We start from the raw sequence: 23490 nt of genomic DNA, 5'->3' as shown, positions 1-23490 counted from the left end.
TAAATAATACGGCCTGAGTCCAACAGCACACAGTTCAATGTCCGGGCAACAAATCCTTTCTTTGATTGTTATGTTGGCAGGGTTACACCACCGGTTGTTAACTAAAACAGCAAGCCCACCTCCTTTCCGCTTACCGCTAGCGATGCTGTCCCTGTCCGCCCGAACAGTGTGGAAGCCTTCCACGGAAGCATTCTCATCGGGAATGTCCTGGTGCATCCATGATTCGGTGAAACACATCAGGCTACACTCTGGGTATTCCCTCTTACTCCGTACCAGTGCTGAGAGCTCGTCGATTTTATTCGCTAACGATCGCACATTTCCCATCACGATAGACGGCAGACACTGTTTATACCTCCTCCTCGCTTCGAGCCTCCGCTGTCTCACCGTCTCCTTCTTTCTTCTCTTCTGTCCTTGACCTCTGCATCCCCGATGTGTTTTCCTCCAAATTTCAGCTGGTACTTCTGCGGGCCTGGCCAGCGAGCCGGCCGGCCGGCATCAGGGCGATCAGCTGATCTCTGGAGTAAACAGTCCGTGAGTGTAGGAGATGTGCCGCGGTCCCGTTCCTTGATAAAAGTAACAGTTCCACGGCCACCAGAAGAACAAAAACTCTCTCAATCCACATGATTGAGTAAAAGATAATAAACGGATGAAAATACAAGTCAGAAAAAAAAAGAATACGTAAGAAAAAAAGAGCTAAACTAAGAGAAAAAGCAGGAGCGACTGTAACAGGCTGCACGCTGGTTGGCGCATGCGCACTGTTAGACAATGTTCAGGATCTTGTCCAAGGACACTATTTATGTTTCATTTATGGGCCCCTTCTCTTGGCAGGACTATTTGAGACCTTCTGTAGAATCTATTCTCCAGAGCAGCCTGCTGAGCAAGGCGGTTGCTGAGGAGCAGAGGAAGGCACAGTCGCGACTCCAAAGGAGATCAGCCGATTCTGATGTTCCTCTCCACAAACCCGCGGAGACGGCGTCCACCTCGGCCGCGGAGAACAGACTGAAGAAGCATAAAAAATAAATGTTCCTAAACAAATAAAAAGTCAAAAAAAAGAAACCTGAATTCAGTTTCACTTGCTACACCCAGTCCTGATTACTGGCAGACCTGCTGAATCAAGAAATCACATAAATACAACCTGTTTGACAAAGTGAAGTAGACTAAAATATCTAAAAAGAAATAAATAAATACAAAAAACACATCATGCCACAAACACATTTTCCAAAAAACAAATAATAAAAAAATTCCTATAAGTGATATCAAATGCTGAGTATCTCATAAGTTTCTAAAATTCAGTGACTATAAATCTGACTCTTGTCCACAGAAAGGATAGCTCAGTGACCAAAAATGTCAAGCAGTTCTCTCGAAACCTCGGAGTGATTTTTGACACTCAGCTTTAATGCTGAAGTAAAAAAACATTGTCCAGTTATGATTCCGTCAGCTTGAAAAAACGTCTTTCTTGTCTGCTAATGATTTGCTCTTATTTTTTCCTGCATTGATTAAAGACAATGCTCTTTACACCGTGTGAGGAGAAAATTGTTAGAAGGCAAAGAAACTTACACTCAGATATCTTTTTACATGTACATATACATGGGCGATCCCCCATCACGGTCCGATCTGCTCTGCACCAACGTGTGCAGAACAGATGTGACACAGAGGAAAACCGCCCAGGGCTCTTAGCACACTCTTTATTTATACTTCAAGCAAGTTTCCACAGCAGTAGGAGTGGTATGTATGGAACTGATAATATTTCCTTAAAAGGAGAGACCTTTAGCTTGTCTGTTGAAACAGGAGATAGCTTGGTATGTATAGATCTCAAAACATGTCCATAAAAGGAGAGAGAGAGAGAGAGACCGTTAACTTGTCTGTTAACACAGGAGGTAGTATCGTATGTCACCGCATTCTTCTGGACATATGGTTTCACTCTCTTTTCCTGTGGTGGTTCCAACTCACAAGCTCTCCTTCCTTTAAATGAAGCTACAACTAAACATAATACAAAACTAAAAATCTTTCATCATTCCCTCCTGTTGTAGCGAATTTAAACAGATACATCAATGTGTTTCAGACACAGACCCTACATTGTGAGTGCTTTCGGTCTGGTCGTCATAAAATGTGTATCATTCAAACATAATCATTCATCACATTAGTTTCATACTCATCGTCTTCTCCTTCTTCCTCGTCTGGCACAGTGACATATGCAACAAGAGATTAGGATATCATTCCTCTTACACAGGGGATAATGCATGTAGTAAAGATACAAAACATGATAAGTATTTGGCCAATAAACATCCAAACCTTAAACATCAATGTTCTCCATGAGCCGCTCATAAACCAATCCCACCAATTACTTTGTGAATTTGCCAAATCGGTTACCTGTGCCTGTTGAACGTTTCTAAGTAATTGTAGAGCATTTGTCATATTATCAGAATGCACATTGTCTGGAATATATGTACAACAAGTTATATTAAACAAAACACACAGTCCGCCCTTTTCTGCCAAGATCATGTCCAGGGCAACTCGGTGTTGCATAACAGTTATTCTTATGGCATCAATTTCCTGATTTTGCTCTTTGTTGATGCTGGTCGATGCATTTAAAAACAGCCCAAAACTATAGTCCAATAGTCAGGGGGTCGCTGTGGTTTAGGACAATTCCTGAATATTGATAACCTAGACTGGCAAAGCTTGCTGCGCATGTCACTTGAGTAGGTCTGCCATATAATGTAGCATGCTGTGTTGTAGCAGGCATGTGTGAGCATATATAACAATCTTTGCCTTCTGTGCGATTATATATTATCTATACCAGGCGTTGTTCATCCAGGGATGGATGTAGTCCTGTGTCACTTCAGTCAGGTGTGAGTTGTCATATGTCCATGCCCTTCTATGCAAGTTGGCTTCTTGATCCTTTAAGTGCATCAGGGTCCATGCTGTAAGCAGCAGGGCCAAGGTGGTAAACAGAATAATCTTCATGATGACCAGACACACCGATTTGCTCTGGTGAGTAGACTACAGGCGAGAAGTAGAAGGCGGGATATACCCAACCAGCCCTCCCTTCACCTGTAGATCACCAAAGAGTCGGGGTGGTGGTGTCTTTAGGTTGTGCTGTCACTCACTTCCACTTTTTTGCAATGGCTCTGGTGGATCCAAGAGGGCCTCTCAGCGATTTTGCAAGCTGTTGGCGTCGTTAGGAGTACTTGGTATGGACCTTCCCACCGAGGTGAGTTCCAATTCTTTCTCTGGAGTACTCGTATAAGGACCCAATCACCTGGTTTTAATCTGCAAGAGACTTGAGAAGCATCGCACGGCAGTTCAAAACAATATCCCTATTTTCTACTAGTTTCTACTGATCACTGTCTCCCTGTCCTCACACATGTGATATGAGGACCTTCCTTATATATATGATATAATTCCTTCCTCGTGCAGTACCACAATTATTATTATTATTTGTTTATGTAAAAAACAAACAAACAAAAACATGTGGATAGCAATTTGAGTTGCCACTACCACCTTTTTTCCCCCCTCCCTCTTCTCCGTCAGGGCCAGTCGGTCAGAGCAGACTGTCTGTAGGACATATGCGAGTGAGAGCAGAGTGAGAGGTCGCTCGTGTTGCCGCTCTCAGATGGCGACTCTTCAGGAGGTGCTGCTGGTCAAATCAAATGACCAGTGACAATAAGACGACTACCAGCTTTTAACATATGCAGTCTTGGGCACTAACAGTCGGCGACCTTGTTGTGTCCTCGAAGATGATTCTCCCCCAACTTCAGAGATGGCAAACATTTACACAGATGCATGTTTTTAATTTGATCTTTCAGACTGCTTCAGACCTCATTTAGGTTTTCCAATGATTCCACATAACCTTAAAAAAAAGTTACTCGATCCTTTGTTATGGATATCTTATCGAGCTGTTCCCTTCTTTGCATGATTAATATGTATATATATGTATATGTATATATATATATATATATATATATATATATATATATATATATGTATGTGTGTGTGTGTGTATATATGTGTGTGTGTGTGTATATAAATGCTGTTAAAATTTTCGTTTGTGCTGCTTCTGTTTTAAAGATATTAATGAAAATGTAAAGGTCAACCAGCCCCCCCATATTAATGGAATCAAACAAAATTGGTGTCAATCAGTTGTGCTATGTTTGTGCTGGTTTGTGCTGCTAAAATTTTCGTTTGTGCTACTATCATTTTAAAGATATTAATAAAAATTTCTAGAGGTCATCAGAGGTCAACCAGCCCCCCCACATTACCCAAATCAAACAAAATTGGTGTCAATCAACTGTGCTACGTTTGTGCTGGTTTGTGCTGCTAAAATTTTCGTTTGTGCTGCCTGTTTTAAAGATATTAATGAAAAGGTAAAGGTCAAAAGGTCAACCAGCCCCCCCACATTACCATGTTCTAGAATAAAGACAAGTTGCCCGAGTTAGCTTTACTTTTCCATAGCTTCCACTTGTCTTCTGTCTTCTTACGACACTGGTCTTAATGGAAAGACATTCTCTGATCTCTGATTCAGATAACCACGATTCTTTGAATTTTACCTCTGTAATTCTGGTTAATTCAAAGCCGGTTTGTATCGTAGATCCTGGTGTGGAAGGAGCTGAATTATGGCACCATGGCGGAGCGTGAGAAGCAGCTGCTGGTGTCAGAGGTGAACCTGCTGAGGGAGCTCAAGCACCCAAACATAGTGAGGTACTACGACCACATCATAGACCGGACAACCACCACTCTGTACATTGTCATGGAGTACTGCGAAGGCGGCGACCTGTCCAGTCTCATCAGCCGCTGCATCATGGAGAGGTGGGGTTGAATGCTAAATGATACTGACGGTTGCATGCTGGTGTGTCCTTTCCCTTCATCGGTGTATGCATGTGTTTTTTACCTTGACAGGCGCTATTTGGAGGAGCAGTTCATCCTGCGAGTCATGGCCCAGCTCACGTTGGCCCTGAAGGAGTGTCACAGGTGGAGTGACGGCAGGGCCAGAGTCCTTCATCGGGACCTGAAACCAGCCAACGTCTTCCTCGACATCAAGCAGAATGTCAAACTGGGCGACTTTGGCCTGGCGAGGATTCTGAACCATGACACCAGCTTTGCAAAGACGTTTGTCGGGACGCTGTACTACATGTCTCCAGTGAGTGGCTTCATGCTGCTGGAGTTTGAAGCGTTTAATCTGAGCTTACAACTTTCCTTGCCTGAACTTTTGATTTTATTCTTGTTTGTTAATCTTTGTTTTACTTCATGATAAAAAGAATGGGGACAAATATAATAATCTCTTTTTTTTCTGTCAGGAACAAATAAACCGGATGTCATACAACGAGAAGTCCGATATTTGGTCTCTGGGATGTCTGCTCTACGAACTCTGTGCCTTATCGTAAGTTGTCCAGCTGTTCCGCTTTAGCTGATTTTCCCACTGCAAACTGTTAGGCAGCAGATCGTGCAGTTTTTCCTGCATTTTTCTTTTTCCTCTCCAGGCCTCCTTTTACTGCTTACAACCAAAAAGAGCTGGCAGGAAAGATCAGAGAGGGCAAATTCAGAAGGATCCTGTACCGGTACTCTGAGGAGCTGAACACTCTGCTCGGCAAAATGCTCAACTTAAAGGTTGGAATTGAATTTATTTTTAAAATTTACATGATATGGTGCTTGAGCTATCTGATTATTTTAGATGGTATAAAAGATGGACCGCGTGTCCACATCTGGAAGAGGGAAGCCTGTGCAGAAATACTTCAAACCTTGCATTCTTTCTAACAGCCTGCAGGGGGCAACTGCTCTAGTTTTAGTGCCTTCCACGGCAAACTGGCCCTCAGCTCCCTCAGTAACTACTTTCCCATGACTTTATGGACTCTAGTCCTAGTGCTAGTTTTAGGTCATTGAATAAAACGTGAAGTTAATTTTGTAAATTCTAGTTAAATGAGCACTCTAAGCACTTTTTACCACCACCCACATTCACCCATTCTCACACACATTCATACGGTGCCTTTTGGTGCTTTTTCTAACTTTCTCACGCTTGCTCACTCTCCGGTAGATCCTGAACTGGGCCAATTTGTTGTTCAGAATCAGAATCAGAATCAGAATACTTTATTGATCCCTGGGGGAAATTATTTTTTTGTTACAGTGCTCCATTATAAACCAACATTAAGACAAGACAGACAATACGCTAACTAAGAATATTACTATATATATATATATATATATATATATATATATACATATACATAAGTCACTCATTAATAAATAGCTGGAAAAGAAACGTGTAGTTGTAGCAGTAACCAGTGTGTTAAGTAGATGCGTTGTACAGGGAGATGGCCACAGGCAGGAAAGATTTCCTGTGTCGTTCAGTGGTGCTTTTCGGTAATCTCAGTCTCTCACTGAACGTGCTCCTGTGACTGACCAGCATGTCATGGAGTGGGTGGGAGGTGTTATCCAACATTGTCTTTATCTTGGACAGCATCCGCCTCTCCGACACCACCTTGAGGGAGTCCAGCTCCATCCCCACAACATTACTGGCCTTACGGATTAGTTTATTAAGTCTGTTGGCATCTGCTACCCTCAGCCTGCTCCCCCAGCAGGCAACAGCATAGAGGATCGCACTGGCCACAACAGACTCATAGAAAATCCTGAGCATTTTCTGGCAGATGTTGAAGGACCTCAGTCGCCTCAAAAAATAGAGACGACTCTGGCCCTTCCTGTAAAGTGCTGTGGTGTTTTTAGCCCAGTCCAGTTTATTGTCAATGTGTACTCCAAGGTATTTATAGTCCTCCACAATGTCAACACTGACCCCCTGGATTGAAACAGGGGTCAAGTGTTTCCTGGTCTTCCTGAAGTCCACGATCAGTTCCTTGGTCTTTGCCACGTTGAGCTGCAGATGATTCTGCTCACACCACGTGACAAAGGAGTCGACCACAGCCCGCTACTCTGTCTCATCATCCCTGCTGATGCATCCAACCACCGCAGAGTCATCAGAAAACTTCTGAAGATGGCAGGTCTCTGTGCAGTGGCTGAAGTCTGTGGTGTAGAGGGTGAAGAGGAAAGGGGAGAGGACAGTCCCCTGTGGTGCCCCTGTGTTGCTGATTACCTTGTCAGACACCCACTGTGGGAGACGTACATATTGTGGTCTTCCTGTCAGGTAATCAACAATCCAGGACACCAGAGAAGCATCCACCTGCATCGCTGCTAACTTATCACCCAGGAGGGTCGGCCTGATGGTATTGAAAGCACTAGAAAAGTCAAAAAACATGACCCTCACAGTGCTCGCCGGCTGGTCCAGATGGGTGTAGACACGATTGAGCAGGTAGATGATGGCGTCCTCAGTTCCGAGACGAGGCTGATAAGCGAACTGAAGGGGATCCAGATGTGGTCTTACTATGGGTCGCAGCTGGTCCAGGATGAGCCTTTCCAGGGTCTTCATGATGTGGGAGGTCAGTGCCACGGGCCTGTAATCCTGAGGGCCACTGGGACGTGGCGTCTTTGGTACAGGGACGAGGCATGATGTCTTCCACATCACTGGGACCCTCTGCAGACTCAGACTCAGCATAAACAGTTTATGAAAGACTCCACACAGCTGGGGGGGCACAGGTCTTGAGGACGAGGGGACTCACTCCGTCTGCTCCAGCAGACTTGCCTCTCCTCATTTGCATCTCAACCTGGTATTGAGTGAAGGTGATGGGTGGGGGAGGGGTGTCAGGAATCTCACAGGAGGCAACAGCGCCATGTGAAGAGAGAGGCTGGCACAGTGGTGTGGCTCTGGATTCCAGGCTGACTACAGGTGAGGTTGTGGGGGTGTGAGCAGACACTGTGGTGTCGAATTTATTGAAAAACAGATTCAACTCGTTAGCTCTATTCTCACCTCCCTCAGCTCCCCTGCTGTTGGTTGGCCTGAATCCAGTGATGGTCTTCATGCCCCTCCACACCTCTCTCATGCTGTTCTGCTGGAGTTTCCACTCCAGCTTCCTCCTGTAATTGTCCTTAGCCTCTCTGATCTTGTCCTTTAGTAACACCTGGACCTTCCTCACCTCCTCTTTATTGCCCCCTCTGAAAGCCCTCTTCTTGTTGTTGAGGAGGGCTTTGATGTCCTTAGTCACCCACGGCTTGTTATTTGGGTAACAATGAACAGTCTGAGCTGGAACAATGGAGTCGGTGCAGAAAGTTATGTAGTCTGTGATACACTCAGTAAGCCCATTGATGTCCTCGGCGTGAGGCTCACAGAGTGTTTCCCCAGTTGGTCACCTCGAAACAGCCCTGTAGTTCCGCTAAGGCCTCCTCTGACCACCTCCTAACAGTCCTGGTGGTCACAGGTTCCCTCCTCACAATTGGCACATAGCGGGGGGTGAGATGAATCAGGTTATGATCTGACCTACCAAGTGGGGGGAGGGAGGAGGAGCTGTATGCATCCTTGACCTTAGCATACAGTAGGTCTAGAATTTTTTCTCCCCTGGTGGGACAGTCCACATATTGTCTGAATGTTGTTAGTGTATTGTCCAGTGATACATGGTTGAAGTCACCCGAGATCACAATAAAGGCACTCGGGTGCTGAGTCTGTAACCGGGCTATGGCAGAGTGGATAGTGTCACATGCAGCTGTGGGGTTAGCAGAGGGAGGAACATAAACAGCCACCAAGATGACGCGAGAGAATTTCCTGGGTAAATAATACGGCCTGAGTCCAACAGCACACAGTTCAATGTCCGGGCAACAAATCCTTTCTTTGATTGTTATGTTGGCAGGGTTACACCACCGGTTGTTAACTAAAACAGCAAGCCCACCTCCTTTCCGCTTACCGCTAGCGATGCTGTCCCTGTCCGCCCGAACAGTGTGGAAGCCTTCCACGGAAGCATTCTCATCGGGAATGTCCTGGTGCATCCATGATTCGGTGAAACACATCAGGCTACACTCTGGGTATTCCCTCTTACTCCGTACCAGTGCTGAGAGCTCGTCGATTTTATTCGCTAACGATCGCACATTTCCCATCACGATAGACGGCAGACACTGTTTATACCTCCTCCTCGCTTCGAGCCTCCGCTGTCTCACCGTCTCCTTCTTTCTTCTCTTCTGTCCTTGACCTCTGCATCCCCGATGTGTTTTCCTCCAAATTTCAGCTGGTACTTCTGCGGGCCTGGCCAGCGAGCCGGCCGGCCGGCATCAGGGCGATCAGCTGATCTCTGGAGTAAACAGTCCGTGAGTGTAGGAGATGTGCCGCGGTCCCGTTCCTTGATAAAAGTAACAGTTCCACGGCCACCAGAAGAACAAAAACTCTCTCAATCCACATGATTGAGTAAAAGATAATAAACGGATGAAAATACAAGTCAGAAAAAAAAAGAATACGTAAGAAAAAAAGAGCTAAACTAAGAGAAAAAGCAGGAGCGACTGTAACAGGCTGCACGCTGGTTGGCGCATGCGCACTGTTAGACAATGTTCAGGATCTTGTCCAAGGACACTATTTATGTTTCATTTATGGGCCCCTTCTCTTGGCAGGACTATTTGAGACCTTCTGTAGAATCTATTCTCCAGAGCAGCCTGCTGAGCAAGGCGGTTGCTGAGGAGCAGAGGAAGGCACAGTCGCGACTCCAAAGGAGATCAGCCGATTCTGATGTTCCTCTCCACAAACCCGCGGAGACGGCGTCCACCTCGGCCGCGGAGAACAGACTGAAGAAGCATAAAAAATAAATGTTCCTAAACAAATAAAAAGTCAAAAAAAAGAAACCTGAATTCAGTTTCACTTGCTACACCCAGTCCTGATTACTGGCAGACCTGCTGAATCAAGAAATCACATAAATACAACCTGTTTGACAAAGTGAAGTAGACTAAAATATCTAAAAAGAAATAAATAAATACAAAAAACACATCATGCCACAAACACATTTTCCAAAAAACAAATAATAAAAAAATTCCTATAAGTGATATCAAATGCTGAGTATCTCATAAGTTTCTAAAATTCAGTGACTATAAATCTGACTCTTGTCCACAGAAAGGATAGCTCAGTGACCAAAAATGTCAAGCAGTTCTCTCGAAACCTCGGAGTGATTTTTGACACTCAGCTTTAATGCTGAAGTAAAAAAACATTGTCCAGTTATGATTCCGTCAGCTTGAAAAAACGTCTTTCTTGTCTGCTAATGATTTGCTCTTATTTTTTCCTGCATTGATTAAAGACAATGCTCTTTACACCGTGTGAGGAGAAAATTGTTAGAAGGCAAAGAAACTTACACTCAGATATCTTTTTACATGTACATATACATGGGCGATCCCCCATCACGGTCCGATCTGCTCTGCACCAACGTGTGCAGAACAGATGTGACACAGAGGAAAACCGCCCAGGGCTCTTAGCACACTCTTTATTTATACTTCAAGCAAGTTTCCACAGCAGTAGGAGTGGTATGTATGGAACTGATAATATTTCCTTAAAAGGAGAGACCTTTAGCTTGTCTGTTGAAACAGGAGATAGCTTGGTATGTATAGATCTCAAAACATGTCCATAAAAGGAGAGAGAGAGAGAGAGACCGTTAACTTGTCTGTTAACACAGGAGGTAGTATCGTATGTCACCGCATTCTTCTGGACATATGGTTTCACTCTCTTTTCCTGTGGTGGTTCCAACTCACAAGCTCTCCTTCCTTTAAATGAAGCTACAACTAAACATAATACAAAACTAAAAATCTTTCATCATTCCCTCCTGTTGTAGCGAATTTAAACAGATACATCAATGTGTTTCAGACACAGACCCTACATTGTGAGTGCTTTCGGTCTGGTCGTCATAAAATGTGTATCATTCAAACATAATCATTCATCACATTAGTTTCATACTCATCGTCTTCTCCTTCTTCCTCGTCTGGCACAGTGACATATGCAACAAGAGATTAGGATATCATTCCTCTTACACAGGGGATAATGCATGTAGTAAAGATACAAAACATGATAAGTATTTGGCCAATAAACATCCAAACCTTAAACATCAATGTTCTCCATGAGCCGCTCATAAACCAATCCCACCAATTACTTTGTGAATTTGCCAAATCGGTTACCTGTGCCTGTTGAACGTTTCTAAGTAATTGTAGAGCATTTGTCATATTATCAGAATGCACATTGTCTGGAATATATGTACAACAAGTTATATTAAACAAAACACACAGTCCGCCCTTTTCTGCCAAGATCATGTCCAGGGCAACTCGGTGTTGCATAACAGTTATTCTTATGGCATCAATTTCCTGATTTTGCTCTTTGTTGATGCTGGTCGATGCATTTAAAAACAGCCCAAAACTATAGTCCAATAGTCAGGGGGTCGCTGTGGTTTAGGACAATTCCTGAATATTGATAACCTAGACTGGCAAAGCTTGCTGCGCATGTCACTTGAGTAGGTCTGCCATATAATGTAGCATGCTGTGTTGTAGCAGGCATGTGTGAGCATATATAACAATCTTTGCCTTCTGTGCGATTATATATTATCTATACCAGGCGTTGTTCATCCAGGGATGGATGTAGTCCTGTGTCACTTCAGTCAGGTGTGAGTTGTCATATGTCCATGCCCTTCTATGCAAGTTGGCTTCTTGATCCTTTAAGTGCATCAGGGTCCATGCTGTAAGCAGCAGGGCCAAGGTGGTAAACAGAATAATCTTCATGATGACCAGACACACCGATTTGCTCTGGTGAGTAGACTACAGGCGAGAAGTAGAAGGCGGGATATACCCAACCAGCCCTCCCTTCACCTGTAGATCACCAAAGAGTCGGGGTGGTGGTGTCTTTAGGTTGTGCTGTCACTCACTTCCACTTTTTTGCAATGGCTCTGGTGGATCCAAGAGGGCCTCTCAGCGATTTTGCAAGCTGTTGGCGTCGTTAGGAGTACTTGGTATGGACCTTCCCACCGAGGTGAGTTCCAATTCTTTCTCTGGAGTACTCGTATAAGGACCCAATCACCTGGTTTTAATCTGCAAGAGACTTGAGAAGCATCGCACGGCAGTTCAAAACAATATCCCTATTTTCTACTAGTTTCTACTGATCACTGTCTCCCTGTCCTCACACATGTGATATGAGGACCTTCCTTATATATATGATATAATTCCTTCCTCGTGCAGTACCACAATTATTATTATTATTTGTTTATGTAAAAAACAAACAAACAAAAACATGTGGATAGCAATTTGAGTTGCCACTACCACCTTTTTTCCCCCCTCCCTCTTCTCCGTCAGGGCCAGTCGGTCAGAGCAGACTGTCTGTAGGACATATGCGAGTGAGAGCAGAGTGAGAGGTCGCTCGTGTTGCCGCTCTCAGATGGCGACTCTTCAGGAGGTGCTGCTGGTCAAATCAAATGACCAGTGACAATAAGACGACTACCAGCTTTTAACATATGCAGTCTTGGGCACTAACAGTCGGCGACCTTGTTGTGTCCTCGAAGATGATTCTCCCCCAACTTCAGAGATGGCAAACATTTACACAGATGCATGTTTTTAATTTGATCTTTCAGACTGCTTCAGACCTCATTTAGGTTTTCCAATGATTCCACATAACCTTAAAAAAAAGTTACTCGATCCTTTGTTATGGATATCTTATCGAGCTGTTCCCTTCTTTGCATGATTAATATGTATATATATGTATATGTATATATATATATATATATATATATATATATATATATATATATGTATGTGTGTGTGTGTGTATATATGTGTGTGTGTGTGTATATAAATGCTGTTAAAATTTTCGTTTGTGCTGCTTCTGTTTTAAAGATATTAATGAAAATGTAAAGGTCAACCAGCCCCCCCATATTAATGGAATCAAACAAAATTGGTGTCAATCAGTTGTGCTATGTTTGTGCTGGTTTGTGCTGCTAAAATTTTCGTTTGTGCTACTATCATTTTAAAGATATTAATAAAAATTTCTAGAGGTCATCAGAGGTCAACCAGCCCCCCCACATTACCCAAATCAAACAAAATTGGTGTCAATCAACTGTGCTACGTTTGTGCTGGTTTGTGCTGCTAAAATTTTCGTTTGTGCTGCCTGTTTTAAAGATATTAATGAAAAGGTAAAGGTCAAAAGGTCAACCAGCCCCCCCACATTACCATGTTCTAGAATAAAGACAAGTTGCCCGAGTTAGCTTTACTTTTCCATAGCTTCCACTTGTCTTCTGTCTTCTTACGACACTGGTCTTAATGGAAAGACATTCTCTGATCTCTGATTCAGATAACCACGATTCTTTGAATTTTACCTCTGTAATTCTGGTTAATTCAAAGCCGGTTTGTATCGTAGATCCTGGTGTGGAAGGAGCTGAATTATGGCACCATGGCGGAGCGTGAGAAGCAGCTGCTGGTGTCAGAGGTGAACCTGCTGAGGGAGCTCAAGCACCCAAACATAGTGAGGTACTACGACCACATCATAGACCGGACAACCACCACTCTGTACATTGTCATGGAGTACTGCGAAGGCGGCGACCTGTCCAGTCTCATCAGCCGCTGCATCATGGAGAGGTGGGGTTGAATGCTAAATGATACTGACGGTTGCATGCTGGTGTGTCCTTTCCCTTCATCGGTGTATGCATGTGTTTTTTACCTTGACAGGCGCTATTTGGAGGAGCAGTTCATCCTGCGAGTCATGGCCCAGCTCACGTTGGCCCTGAAGGAGTGTCACAGGTGGAGTGACGGCAGGGCCAGAGTCCTTCATCGGGACCTGAAACCAGCCAACGTCTTCCTCGACATCAAGCAGAATGTCAAACTGGGCGACTTTGGCCTGGCGAGGATTCTGAACCATGACACCAGCTTTGCAAAGACGTTTGTCGGGACGCTGTACTACATGTCTCCAGTGAGTGGCTTCATGCTGCTGGAGTTTGAAGCGTTTAATCTGAGCTTACAACTTTCCTTGCCTGAACTTTTGATTTTATTCTTGTTTGTTAATCTTTGTTTTACTTCATGATAAAAAGAATGGGGACAAATATAATAATCTCTTTTTTTTCTGTCAGGAACAAATAAACCGGATGTCATACAACGAGAAGTCCGATATTTGGTCTCTGGGATGTCTGCTCTACGAACTCTGTGCCTTATCGTAAGTTGTCCAGCTGTTCCGCTTTAGCTGATTTTCCCACTGCAAACTGTTAGGCAGCAGATCGTGCAGTTTTTCCTGCATTTTTCTTTTTCCTCTCCAGGCCTCCTTTTACTGCTTACAACCAAAAAGAGCTGGCAGGAAAGATCAGAGAGGGCAAATTCAGAAGGATCCTGTACCGGTACTCTGAGGAGCTGAACACTCTGCTTGGCAAAATGCTCAACTTAAAGGTTGGAATTGAATTTATTTTTAAAATTTACATGATATGGTGCTTGAGCTATCTGATTATTTTAGATGGTATAAAAGATGGACCGCGTGTCCACATCTGGAAGAGGGAAGCCTGTGCAGAAATACTTCAAACCTTGCATTCTTTCTAACAGCCTGCAGGGGGCAACTGCTCTAGTTTTAGTGCCTTCCACGGCAAACTGGCCCTCAGCTCCCTCAGTAACTACTTTCCCATGACTTTATGGACTCTAGTCCTAGTGCTAGTTTTAGGTCATTGAATAAAACGTGAAGTTAATTTTGTAAATTCTAGTTAAATGAGCACTCTAAGCACTTTTTACCACCACCCACATTCACCCATTCTCACACACATTCATACGGTGCCTTTTGGTGCTTTTTCTAACTTTCTCACGCTTGCTCACTCTCCGGTAGATCCTGAACTGGGCCAATTTGTTGTTCAGAATCAGAATCAGAATCAGAATACTTTATTGATCCCTGGGGGAAATTATTTTTTTGTTACAGTGCTCCATTATAAACCAACATTAAGACAAGACAGACAATACGCTAACTAAGAATATTACTATATATATATATATATATATATATATATATATATATACATACATATACATAAGTCACTCATTAATAAATAGCTGGAAAAGAAACGTGTAGTTGTAGCAGTAACCAGTGTGTTAAGTAGATGCGTTGTACAGGGAGATGGCCACAGGCAGGAAAGATTTCCTGTGTCGTTCAGTGGTGCTTTTCGGTAATCTCAGTCTCTCACTGAACGTGCTCCTGTGACTGACCAGCATGTCATGGAGTGGGTGGGAGGTGTTATCCAACATTGTCTTTATCTTGGACAGCATCCGCCTCTCCGACACCACCTTGAGGGAGTCCAGCTCCATCCCCACAACATTACTGGCCTTACGGATTAGTTTATTAAGTCTGTTGGCATCTGCTACCCTCAGCCTGCTCCCCCAGCAGGCAACAGCATAGAGGATCGCACTGGCCACAACAGACTCATAGAAAATCCTGAGCATTTTCTGGCAGATGTTGAAGGACCTCAGTCGCCTCAAAAAATAGAGACGACTCTGGCCCTTCCTGTAAAGTGCTGTGGTGTTTTTAGCCCAGTCCAGTTTATTGTCAATGTGTACTCCAAGGTATTTATAGTCCTCCACAATGTCAACACTGACCCCCTGGATTGAAACAGGGGTCAAGTGTTTCCTGGTCTTCCTGAAGTCCACGATCAGTTCCTTGGTCTTTGCCACGTTGAGCTGCAGATGATTCTGCTCACACCACGTGACAAAGGAGTCGACCACAGCCCGCTACTCTGTCTCATCATCCCTGCTGATGCATCCAACCACCGCAGAGTCATCAGAAAACTTCTGAAGATGGCAGGTCTCTGTGCAGTGGCTGAAGTCTGTGGTGTAGAGGGTGAAGAGGAAGGGGGAGAGGACAGTCCCCTGTGGTGCCCCTGTGTTGCTGATTACCTTGTCAGACACCCACTGTGGGAGACGTACATATTGTGGTCTTCCTGTCAGGTAATCAACAATCCAGGACACCAGAGAAGCATCCACCTGCATCGCTGCTAACTTATCACCCAGGAGGGTCGGCCTGATGGTATTGAAAGCACTAGAAAAGTCAAAAAACATGACCCTCACAGTGCTCGCCGGCTGGTCCAGATGGGTGTAGACACGATTGAGCAGGTAGATGATGGCGTCCTCAGTTCCGAGACGAGGCTGATAAGCGAACTGAAGGGGATCCAGATGTGGTCTTACTATGGGTCGCAGCTGGTCCAGGATGAGCCTTTCCAGGGTCTTCATGATGTGGGAGGTCAGTGCCACGGGCCTGTAATCCTGAGGGCCACTGGGACGTGGCGTCTTTGGTACAGGGACGAGGCATGATGTCTTCCACATCACTGGGACCCTCTGCAGACTCAGACTCAGCATAAACAGTTTATGAAAGACTCCACACAGCTGGGGGGCACAGGTCTTGAGGACGAGGGGGACTCACTCCGTCTGCTCCAGCAGACTTGCCTCTCCTCATTTGCATCTCAACCTGGTATTGAGTGAAGGTGATGGGTGGGGGAGGGGTGTCAGGAATCTCACAGGAGGCAACAGCGCCATGTGAAGAGAGAGGCTGGCACAGTGGTGTGGCTCTGGATTCCAGGCTGACTACAGGTGAGGTTGTGGGGGTGTGAGCAGACACTGTGGTGTCGAATTTATTGAAAAACAGATTCAACTCGTTAGCTCTATTCTCACCTCCCTCAGCTCCCCTGCTGTTGGTTGGCCTGAATCCAGTGATGGTCTTCATGCCCCTCCACACCTCTCTCATGCTGTTCTGCTGGAGTTTCCACTCCAGCTTCCTCCTGTAATTGTCCTTAGCCTCTCTGATCTTGTCCTTTAGTAACACCTGGACCTTCCTCACCTCCTCTTTATTGCCCCCTCTGAAAGCCCTCTTCTTGTTGTTGAGGAGGGCTTTGATGTCCTTAGTCACCCACGGCTTGTTATTTGGGTAACAATGAACAGTCTGAGCTGGAACAATGGAGTCGGTGCAGAAAGTTATGTAGTCTGTGATACACTCAGTAAGCCCATTGATGTCCTCGGCGTGAGGCTCACAGAGTGTTTCCCCAGTTGGTCACCTCGAAACAGCCCTGTAGTTCCGCTAAGGCCTCCTCTGACCACCTCCTAACAGTCCTGGTGGTCACAGGTTCCCTCCTCACAATTGGCACATAGCGGGGGGTGAGATGAATCAGGTTATGATCTGACCTACCAAGTGGGGGGAGGGAGGAGGAGCTGTATGCATCCTTGACCTTAGCATACAGTAGGTCTAGAATTTTTTCTCCCCTGGTGGGACAGTCCACATATTGTCTGAATGTTGTTAGTGTATTGTCCAGTGATACATGGTTGAAGTCACCCGAGATCACAATAAAGGCACTCGGGTGCTGAGTCTGTAACCGGGCTATGGCAGAGTGGATAGTGTCACATGCAGCTGTGGGGTTAGCAGAGGGAGGAACATAAACAGCCACCAAGATGACGCGAGAGAATTTCCTGGGTAAATAATACGGCCTGAGTCCAACAGCACACAGTTCAATGTCCGGGCAACAAATCCTTTCTTTGATTGTTATGTTGGCAGGGTTACACCACCGGTTGTTAACTAAAACAGCAAGCCCACCTCCTTTCCGCTTACCGCTAGCGATGCTGTCCCTGTCCGCCCGAACAGTGTGGAAGCCTTCCACGGAAGCATTCTCATCGGGAATGTCCTGGTGCATCCATGATTCGGTGAAACACATCAGGCTACACTCTGGGTATTCCCTCTTACTCCGTACCAGTGCTGAGAGCTCGTCGATTTTATTCGCTAACGATCGCACATTTCCCATCACGATAGACGGCAGACACTGTTTATACCTCCTCCTCGCTTCGAGCCTCCGCTGTCTCACCGTCTCCTTCTTTCTTCTCTTCTGTCCTTGACCTCTGCATCCCCGATGTGTTTTCCTCCAAATTTCAGCTGGTACTTCTGCGGGCCTGGCCAGCGAGCCGGCCGGCCGGCATCAGGGCGATCAGCTGATCTCTGGAGTAAACAGTCCGTGAGTGTAGGAGATGTGCCGCGGTCCCGTTCCTTGATAAAAGTAACAGTTCCACGGCCACCAGAAGAACAAAAACTCTCTCAATCCACATGATTGAGTAAAAGATAATAAACGGATGAAAATACAAGTCAGAAAAAAAAAGAATACGTAAGAAAAAAAGAGCTAAACTAAGAGAAAAAGCAGGAGCGACTGTAACAGGCTGCACGCTGGTTGGCGCATGCGCACTGTTAGACAATGTTCAGGATCTTGTCCAAGGACACTATTTATGTTTCATTTATGGGCCCCTTCTCTTGGCAGGACTATTTGAGACCTTCTGTAGAATCTATTCTCCAGAGCAGCCTGCTGAGCAAGGCGGTTGCTGAGGAGCAGAGGAAGGCACAGTCGCGACTCCAAAGGAGATCAGCCGATTCTGATGTTCCTCTCCACAAACCCGCGGAGACGGCGTCCACCTCGGCCGCGGAGAACAGACTGAAGAAGCATAAAAAATAAATGTTCCTAAACAAATAAAAAGTCAAAAAAAAGAAACCTGAATTCAGTTTCACTTGCTACACCCAGTCCTGATTACTGGCAGACCTGCTGAATCAAGAAATCACATAAATACAACCTGTTTGACAAAGTGAAGTAGACTAAAATATCTAAAAAGAAATAAATAAATACAAAAAACACATCATGCCACAAACACATTTTCCAAAAAACAAATAATAAAAAAATTCCTATAAGTGATATCAAATGCTGAGTATCTCATAAGTTTCTAAAATTCAGTGACTATAAATCTGACTCTTGTCCACAGAAAGGATAGCTCAGTGACCAAAAATGTCAAGCAGTTCTCTCGAAACCTCGGAGTGATTTTTGACACTCAGCTTTAATGCTGAAGTAAAAAAACATTGTCCAGTTATGATTCCGTCAGCTTGAAAAAACGTCTTTCTTGTCTGCTAATGATTTGCTCTTATTTTTTCCTGCATTGATTAAAGACAATGCTCTTTACACCGTGTGAGGAGAAAATTGTTAGAAGGCAAAGAAACTTACACTCAGATATCTTTTTACATGTACATATACATGGGCGATCCCCCATCACGGTCCGATCTGCTCTGCACCAACGTGTGCAGAACAGATGTGACACAGAGGAAAACCGCCCAGGGCTCTTAGCACACTCTTTATTTATACTTCAAGCAAGTTTCCACAGCAGTAGGAGTGGTATGTATGGAACTGATAATATTTCCTTAAAAGGAGAGACCTTTAGCTTGTCTGTTGAAACAGGAGATAGCTTGGTATGTATAGATCTCAAAACATGTCCATAAAAGGAGAGAGAGAGAGAGAGACCGTTAACTTGTCTGTTAACACAGGAGGTAGTATCGTATGTCACCGCATTCTTCTGGACATATGGTTTCACTCTCTTTTCCTGTGGTGGTTCCAACTCACAAGCTCTCCTTCCTTTAAATGAAGCTACAACTAAACATAATACAAAACTAAAAATCTTTCATCATTCCCTCCTGTTGTAGCGAATTTAAACAGATACATCAATGTGTTTCAGACACAGACCCTACATTGTGAGTGCTTTCGGTCTGGTCGTCATAAAATGTGTATCATTCAAACATAATCATTCATCACATTAGTTTCATACTCATCGTCTTCTCCTTCTTCCTCGTCTGGCACAGTGACATATGCAACAAGAGATTAGGATATCATTCCTCTTACACAGGGGATAATGCATGTAGTAAAGATACAAAACATGATAAGTATTAGGCCAATAAACATCCAAACCTTAAACATCAATGTTCTCCATGAGCCGCTCATAAACCAATCCCACCAATTACTTTGTGAATTTGCCAAATCGGTTACCTGTGCCTGTTGAACGTTTCTAAGTAATTGTAGAGCATTTGTCATATTATCAGAATGCACATTGTCTGGAATATATGTACAACAAGTTATATTAAACAAAACACACAGTCCGCCCTTTTCTGCCAAGATCATGTCCAGGGCAACTCGGTGTTGCATAACAGTTATTCTTATGGCATCAATTTCCTGATTTTGCTCTTTGTTGATGCTGGTCGATGCATTTAAAAACAGCCCAAAACTATAGTCCAATAGTCAGGGGGTCGCTGTGGTTTAGGACAATTCCTGAATATTGATAACCTAGACTGGCAAAGCTTGCTGCGCATGTCACTTGAGTAGGTCTGCCATATAATGTAGCATGCTGTGTTGTAGCAGGCATGTGTGAGCATATATAACAATCTTTGCCTTCTGTGCGATTATATATTATCTATACCAGGCGTTGTTCATCCAGGGATGGATGTAGTCCTGTGTCACTTCAGTCAGGTGTGAGTTGTCATATGTCCATGCCCTTCTATGCAAGTTGGCTTCTTGATCCTTTAAGTGCATCAGGGTCCATGCTGTAAGCAGCAGGGCCAAGGTGGTAAACAGAATAATCTTCATGATGACCAGACACACCGATTTGCTCTGGTGAGTAGACTACAGGCGAGAAGTAGAAGGCGGGATATACCCAACCAGCCCTCCCTTCACCTGTAGATCACCAAAGAGTCGGGGTGGTGGTGTCTTTAGGTTGTGCTGTCACTCACTTCCACTTTTTTGCAATGGCTCTGGTGGATCCAAGAGGGCCTCTCAGCGATTTTGCAAGCTGTTGGCGTCGTTAGGAGTACTTGGTATGGACCTTCCCACCGAGGTGAGTTCCAATTCTTTCTCTGGAGTACTCGTATAAGGACCCAATCACCTGGTTTTAATCTGCAAGAGTCTTGAGAAGCATCGCACGGCAGTTCAAAACAATATCCCTATTTTCTACTAGTTTCTACTGATCACTGTCTCCCTGTCCTCACACATGTGATATGAGGACCTTCCTTATATATATGATATAATTCCTTCCTCGTGCAGTACCACAATTATTATTATTATTTGTTTATGTAAAAAACAAACAAACAAAAACATGTGGATAGCAATTTGAGTTGCCACTACCACCTTTTTTCCCCCCTCCCTCTTCTCCGTCAGGGCCAGTCGGTCAGAGCAGACTGTCTGTAGGACATATGCGAGTGAGAGCAGAGTGAGAGGTCGCTCGTGTTGCCGCTCTCAGATGGCGACTCTTCAGGAGGTGCTGCTGGTCAAATCAAATGACCAGTGACAATAAGACGACTACCAGCTTTTAACATATGCAGTCTTGGGCACTAACAGTCGGCGACCTTGTTGTGTCCTCGAAGATGATTCTCCCCCAACTTCAGAGATGGCAAACATTTACACAGATGCATGTTTTTAATTTGATCTTTCAGACTGCTTCAGACCTCATTTAGGTTTTCCAATGATTCCACATAACCTTAAAAAAAAGTTACTCGATCCTTTGTTATGGATATCTTATCGAGCTGTTCCCTTCTTTGCATGATTAATATGTATATATATGTATATGTATATATATATATATATATATATATATATATATATATATATATGTATATATATATATGTGTGTGTGTGTGTGTATATATGTGTGTGTGTATATATATATGTATATATATATATATAAATGCTGTTAAAATTTTCGTTTGTGCTGCTTCTGTTTTAAAGATATTAATGAAAATGTAAAGGTCAACCAGCCCCCCCATATTAATGGAATCAAACAAAATTGGTGTCAATCAGTTGTGCTATGTTTGTGCTGGTTTGTGCTGCTAAAATTTTCGTTTGTGCTACTATCATTTTAAAGATATTAATAAAAATTTCTAGAGGTCATCAGAGGTCAACCAGCCCCCCCACATTACCCAAATCAAACAAAATTGGTGTCAATCAACTGTGCTACGTTTGTGCTGGTTTGTGCTGCTAAAATTTTCGTTTGTGCTGCCTGTTTTAAAGATATTAATGAAAAGGTAAAGGTCAAAAGGTCAACCAGCCCCCCCACATTACCATGTTCTAGAATAAAGACAAGTTGCCCGAGTTAGCTTTACTTTTCCATAGCTTCCACTTGTCTTCTGTCTTCTTACGACACTGGTCTTAATGGAAAGACATTCTCTGATCTCTGATTCAGATAACCACGATTCTTTGAATTTTACCTCTGTAATTCTGGTTAATTCAAAGCCGGTTTGTATCGTAGATCCTGGTGTGGAAGGAGCTGAATTATGGCACCATGGCGGAGCGTGAGAAGCAGCTGCTGGTGTCAGAGGTGAACCTGCTGAGGGAGCTCAAGCACCCAAACATAGTGAGGTACTACGACCACATCATAGACCGGACAACCACCACTCTGTACATTGTCATGGAGTACTGCGAAGGCGGCGACCTGTCCAGTCTCATCAGCCGCTGCATCATGGAGAGGTGGGGTTGAATGCTAAATGATACTGACGGTTGCATGCTGGTGTGTCCTTTCCCTTCATCGGTGTATGCATGTGTTTTTTACCTTGACAGGCGCTATTTGGAGGAGCAGTTCATCCTGCGAGTCATGGCCCAGCTCACGTTGGCCCTGAAGGAGTGTCACAGGTGGAGTGACGGCAGGGCCAGAGTCCTTCATCGGGACCTGAAACCAGCCAACGTCTTCCTCGACATCAAGCAGAATGTCAAACTGGGCGACTTTGGCCTGGCGAGGATTCTGAACCATGACACCAGCTTTGCAAAGACGTTTGTCGGGACGCTGTACTACATGTCTCCAGTGAGTGGCTTCATGCTGCTGGAGTTTGAAGCGTTTAATCTGAGCTTACAACTTTCCTTGCCTGAACTTTTGATTTTATTCTTGTTTGTTAATCTTTGTTTTACTTCATGATAAAAAGAATGGGGACAAATATAATAATCTCTTTTTTTTCTGTCAGGAACAAATAAACCGGATGTCATACAACGAGAAGTCTGATATTTGGTCTCTGGGATGTCTGCTCTACGAACTCTGTGCCTTATCGTAAGTTGTCCAGCTGTTCCGCTTTAGCTGATTTTCCCACTGCAAACTGTTAGGCAGCAGATCGTGCAGTTTTTCCTGCATTTTTCTTTTTCCTCTCCAGGCCTCCTTTTACTGCTTACAACCAAAAAGAGCTGGCAGGAAAGATCAGAGAGGGCAAATTCAGAAGGATCCTGTACCGGTACTCTGAGGAGCTGAACACTCTGCTCGGCAAAATGCTCAACTTAAAGGTTGGAATTGAATTTATTTTTAAAATTTACATGATATGGTGCTTGAGCTATCTGATTATTTTAGATGGTATAAAAGATGGACCGCGTGTCCACATCTGGAAGAGGGAAGCCTGTGCAGAAATACTTCAAACCTTGCATTCTTTCTAACAGCCTGCAGGGGGCAACTGCTCTAGTTTTAGTGCCTTCCACGGCAAACTGGCCCTCAGCTCCCTCAGTAACTACTTTCCCATGACTTTATGGACTCTAGTCCTAGTGCTAGTTTTAGGTCATTGAATAAAACGTGAAGTTAATTTTGTAAATTCTAGTTAAATGAGCACTCTAAGCACTTTTTACCACCACCCACATTCACCCATTCTCACACACATTCATACGGTGCCTTTTGGTGCTTTTTCTAACTTTCTCACGCTTGCTCACTCTCCGGTAGATCCTGAACTGGGCCAATTTGTTGTTCAGAATCAGAATCAGAATCAGAATACTTTATTGATCCCTGGGGGAAATTATTTTTTTGTTACAGTGCTCCATTATAAACCAACATTAAGACAAGACAGACAATACGCTAACT

General features: G+C 44.1%; 2 protein-coding genes across 2 annotated transcripts in view; both read left to right on the top strand.

The window, feature by feature from the left end:
• The window catches only part of LOC146371816 (uncharacterized), a 31308-nt gene extending 12994 nt beyond the window's left edge, over nucleotides 1-18314 (top strand). Inside the window, exons 9-19 of the mRNA XM_084953366.1 lie at nucleotides 4589-4806; nucleotides 4897-5137; nucleotides 5295-5377; nucleotides 5478-5604; nucleotides 13232-13449; nucleotides 13540-13780; nucleotides 13938-14020; nucleotides 14121-14247; nucleotides 14398-14461; nucleotides 17747-17814; nucleotides 18123-18314. Coding sequence (XP_084809492.1) covers nucleotides 4589-4806; nucleotides 4897-5137; nucleotides 5295-5377; nucleotides 5478-5604; nucleotides 13232-13449; nucleotides 13540-13780; nucleotides 13938-14020; nucleotides 14121-14247; nucleotides 14398-14461; nucleotides 17747-17814; nucleotides 18123-18314 — 1662 coding nt within the window. The remainder of the gene's footprint in view (nucleotides 1-4588; nucleotides 4807-4896; nucleotides 5138-5294; nucleotides 5378-5477; nucleotides 5605-13231; nucleotides 13450-13539; nucleotides 13781-13937; nucleotides 14021-14120; nucleotides 14248-14397; nucleotides 14462-17746; nucleotides 17815-18122) is intronic.
• A 2173-nt stretch (nucleotides 18315-20487) lies between these two features.
• Nucleotides 20488-23490, top strand: LOC146371815 (serine/threonine-protein kinase Nek2-like). The gene is made up of 5 exons (XM_084953363.1): nucleotides 20488-20505; nucleotides 21913-22130; nucleotides 22221-22461; nucleotides 22619-22701; nucleotides 22802-23490. Exons 1-5 carry the CDS (start codon nucleotides 20488-20490, stop codon nucleotides 23073-23075), a joined length of 834 nt encoding a protein of 277 aa, XP_084809489.1. The 3' UTR covers nucleotides 23076-23490.

Source organism: Perissodus microlepis, chromosome 15 (assembly GCF_051167445.1).
Source record: "Perissodus microlepis isolate ML-2025 ecotype Zambia chromosome 15, ASM5116744v1, whole genome shotgun sequence".
Taxonomy (NCBI): Eukaryota; Metazoa; Chordata; class Actinopteri; order Cichliformes; family Cichlidae; genus Perissodus; species Perissodus microlepis.
Note: the sequence above shows the minus strand (reverse complement) of the source record. Positions and strands in the feature narration are given on the sequence as shown.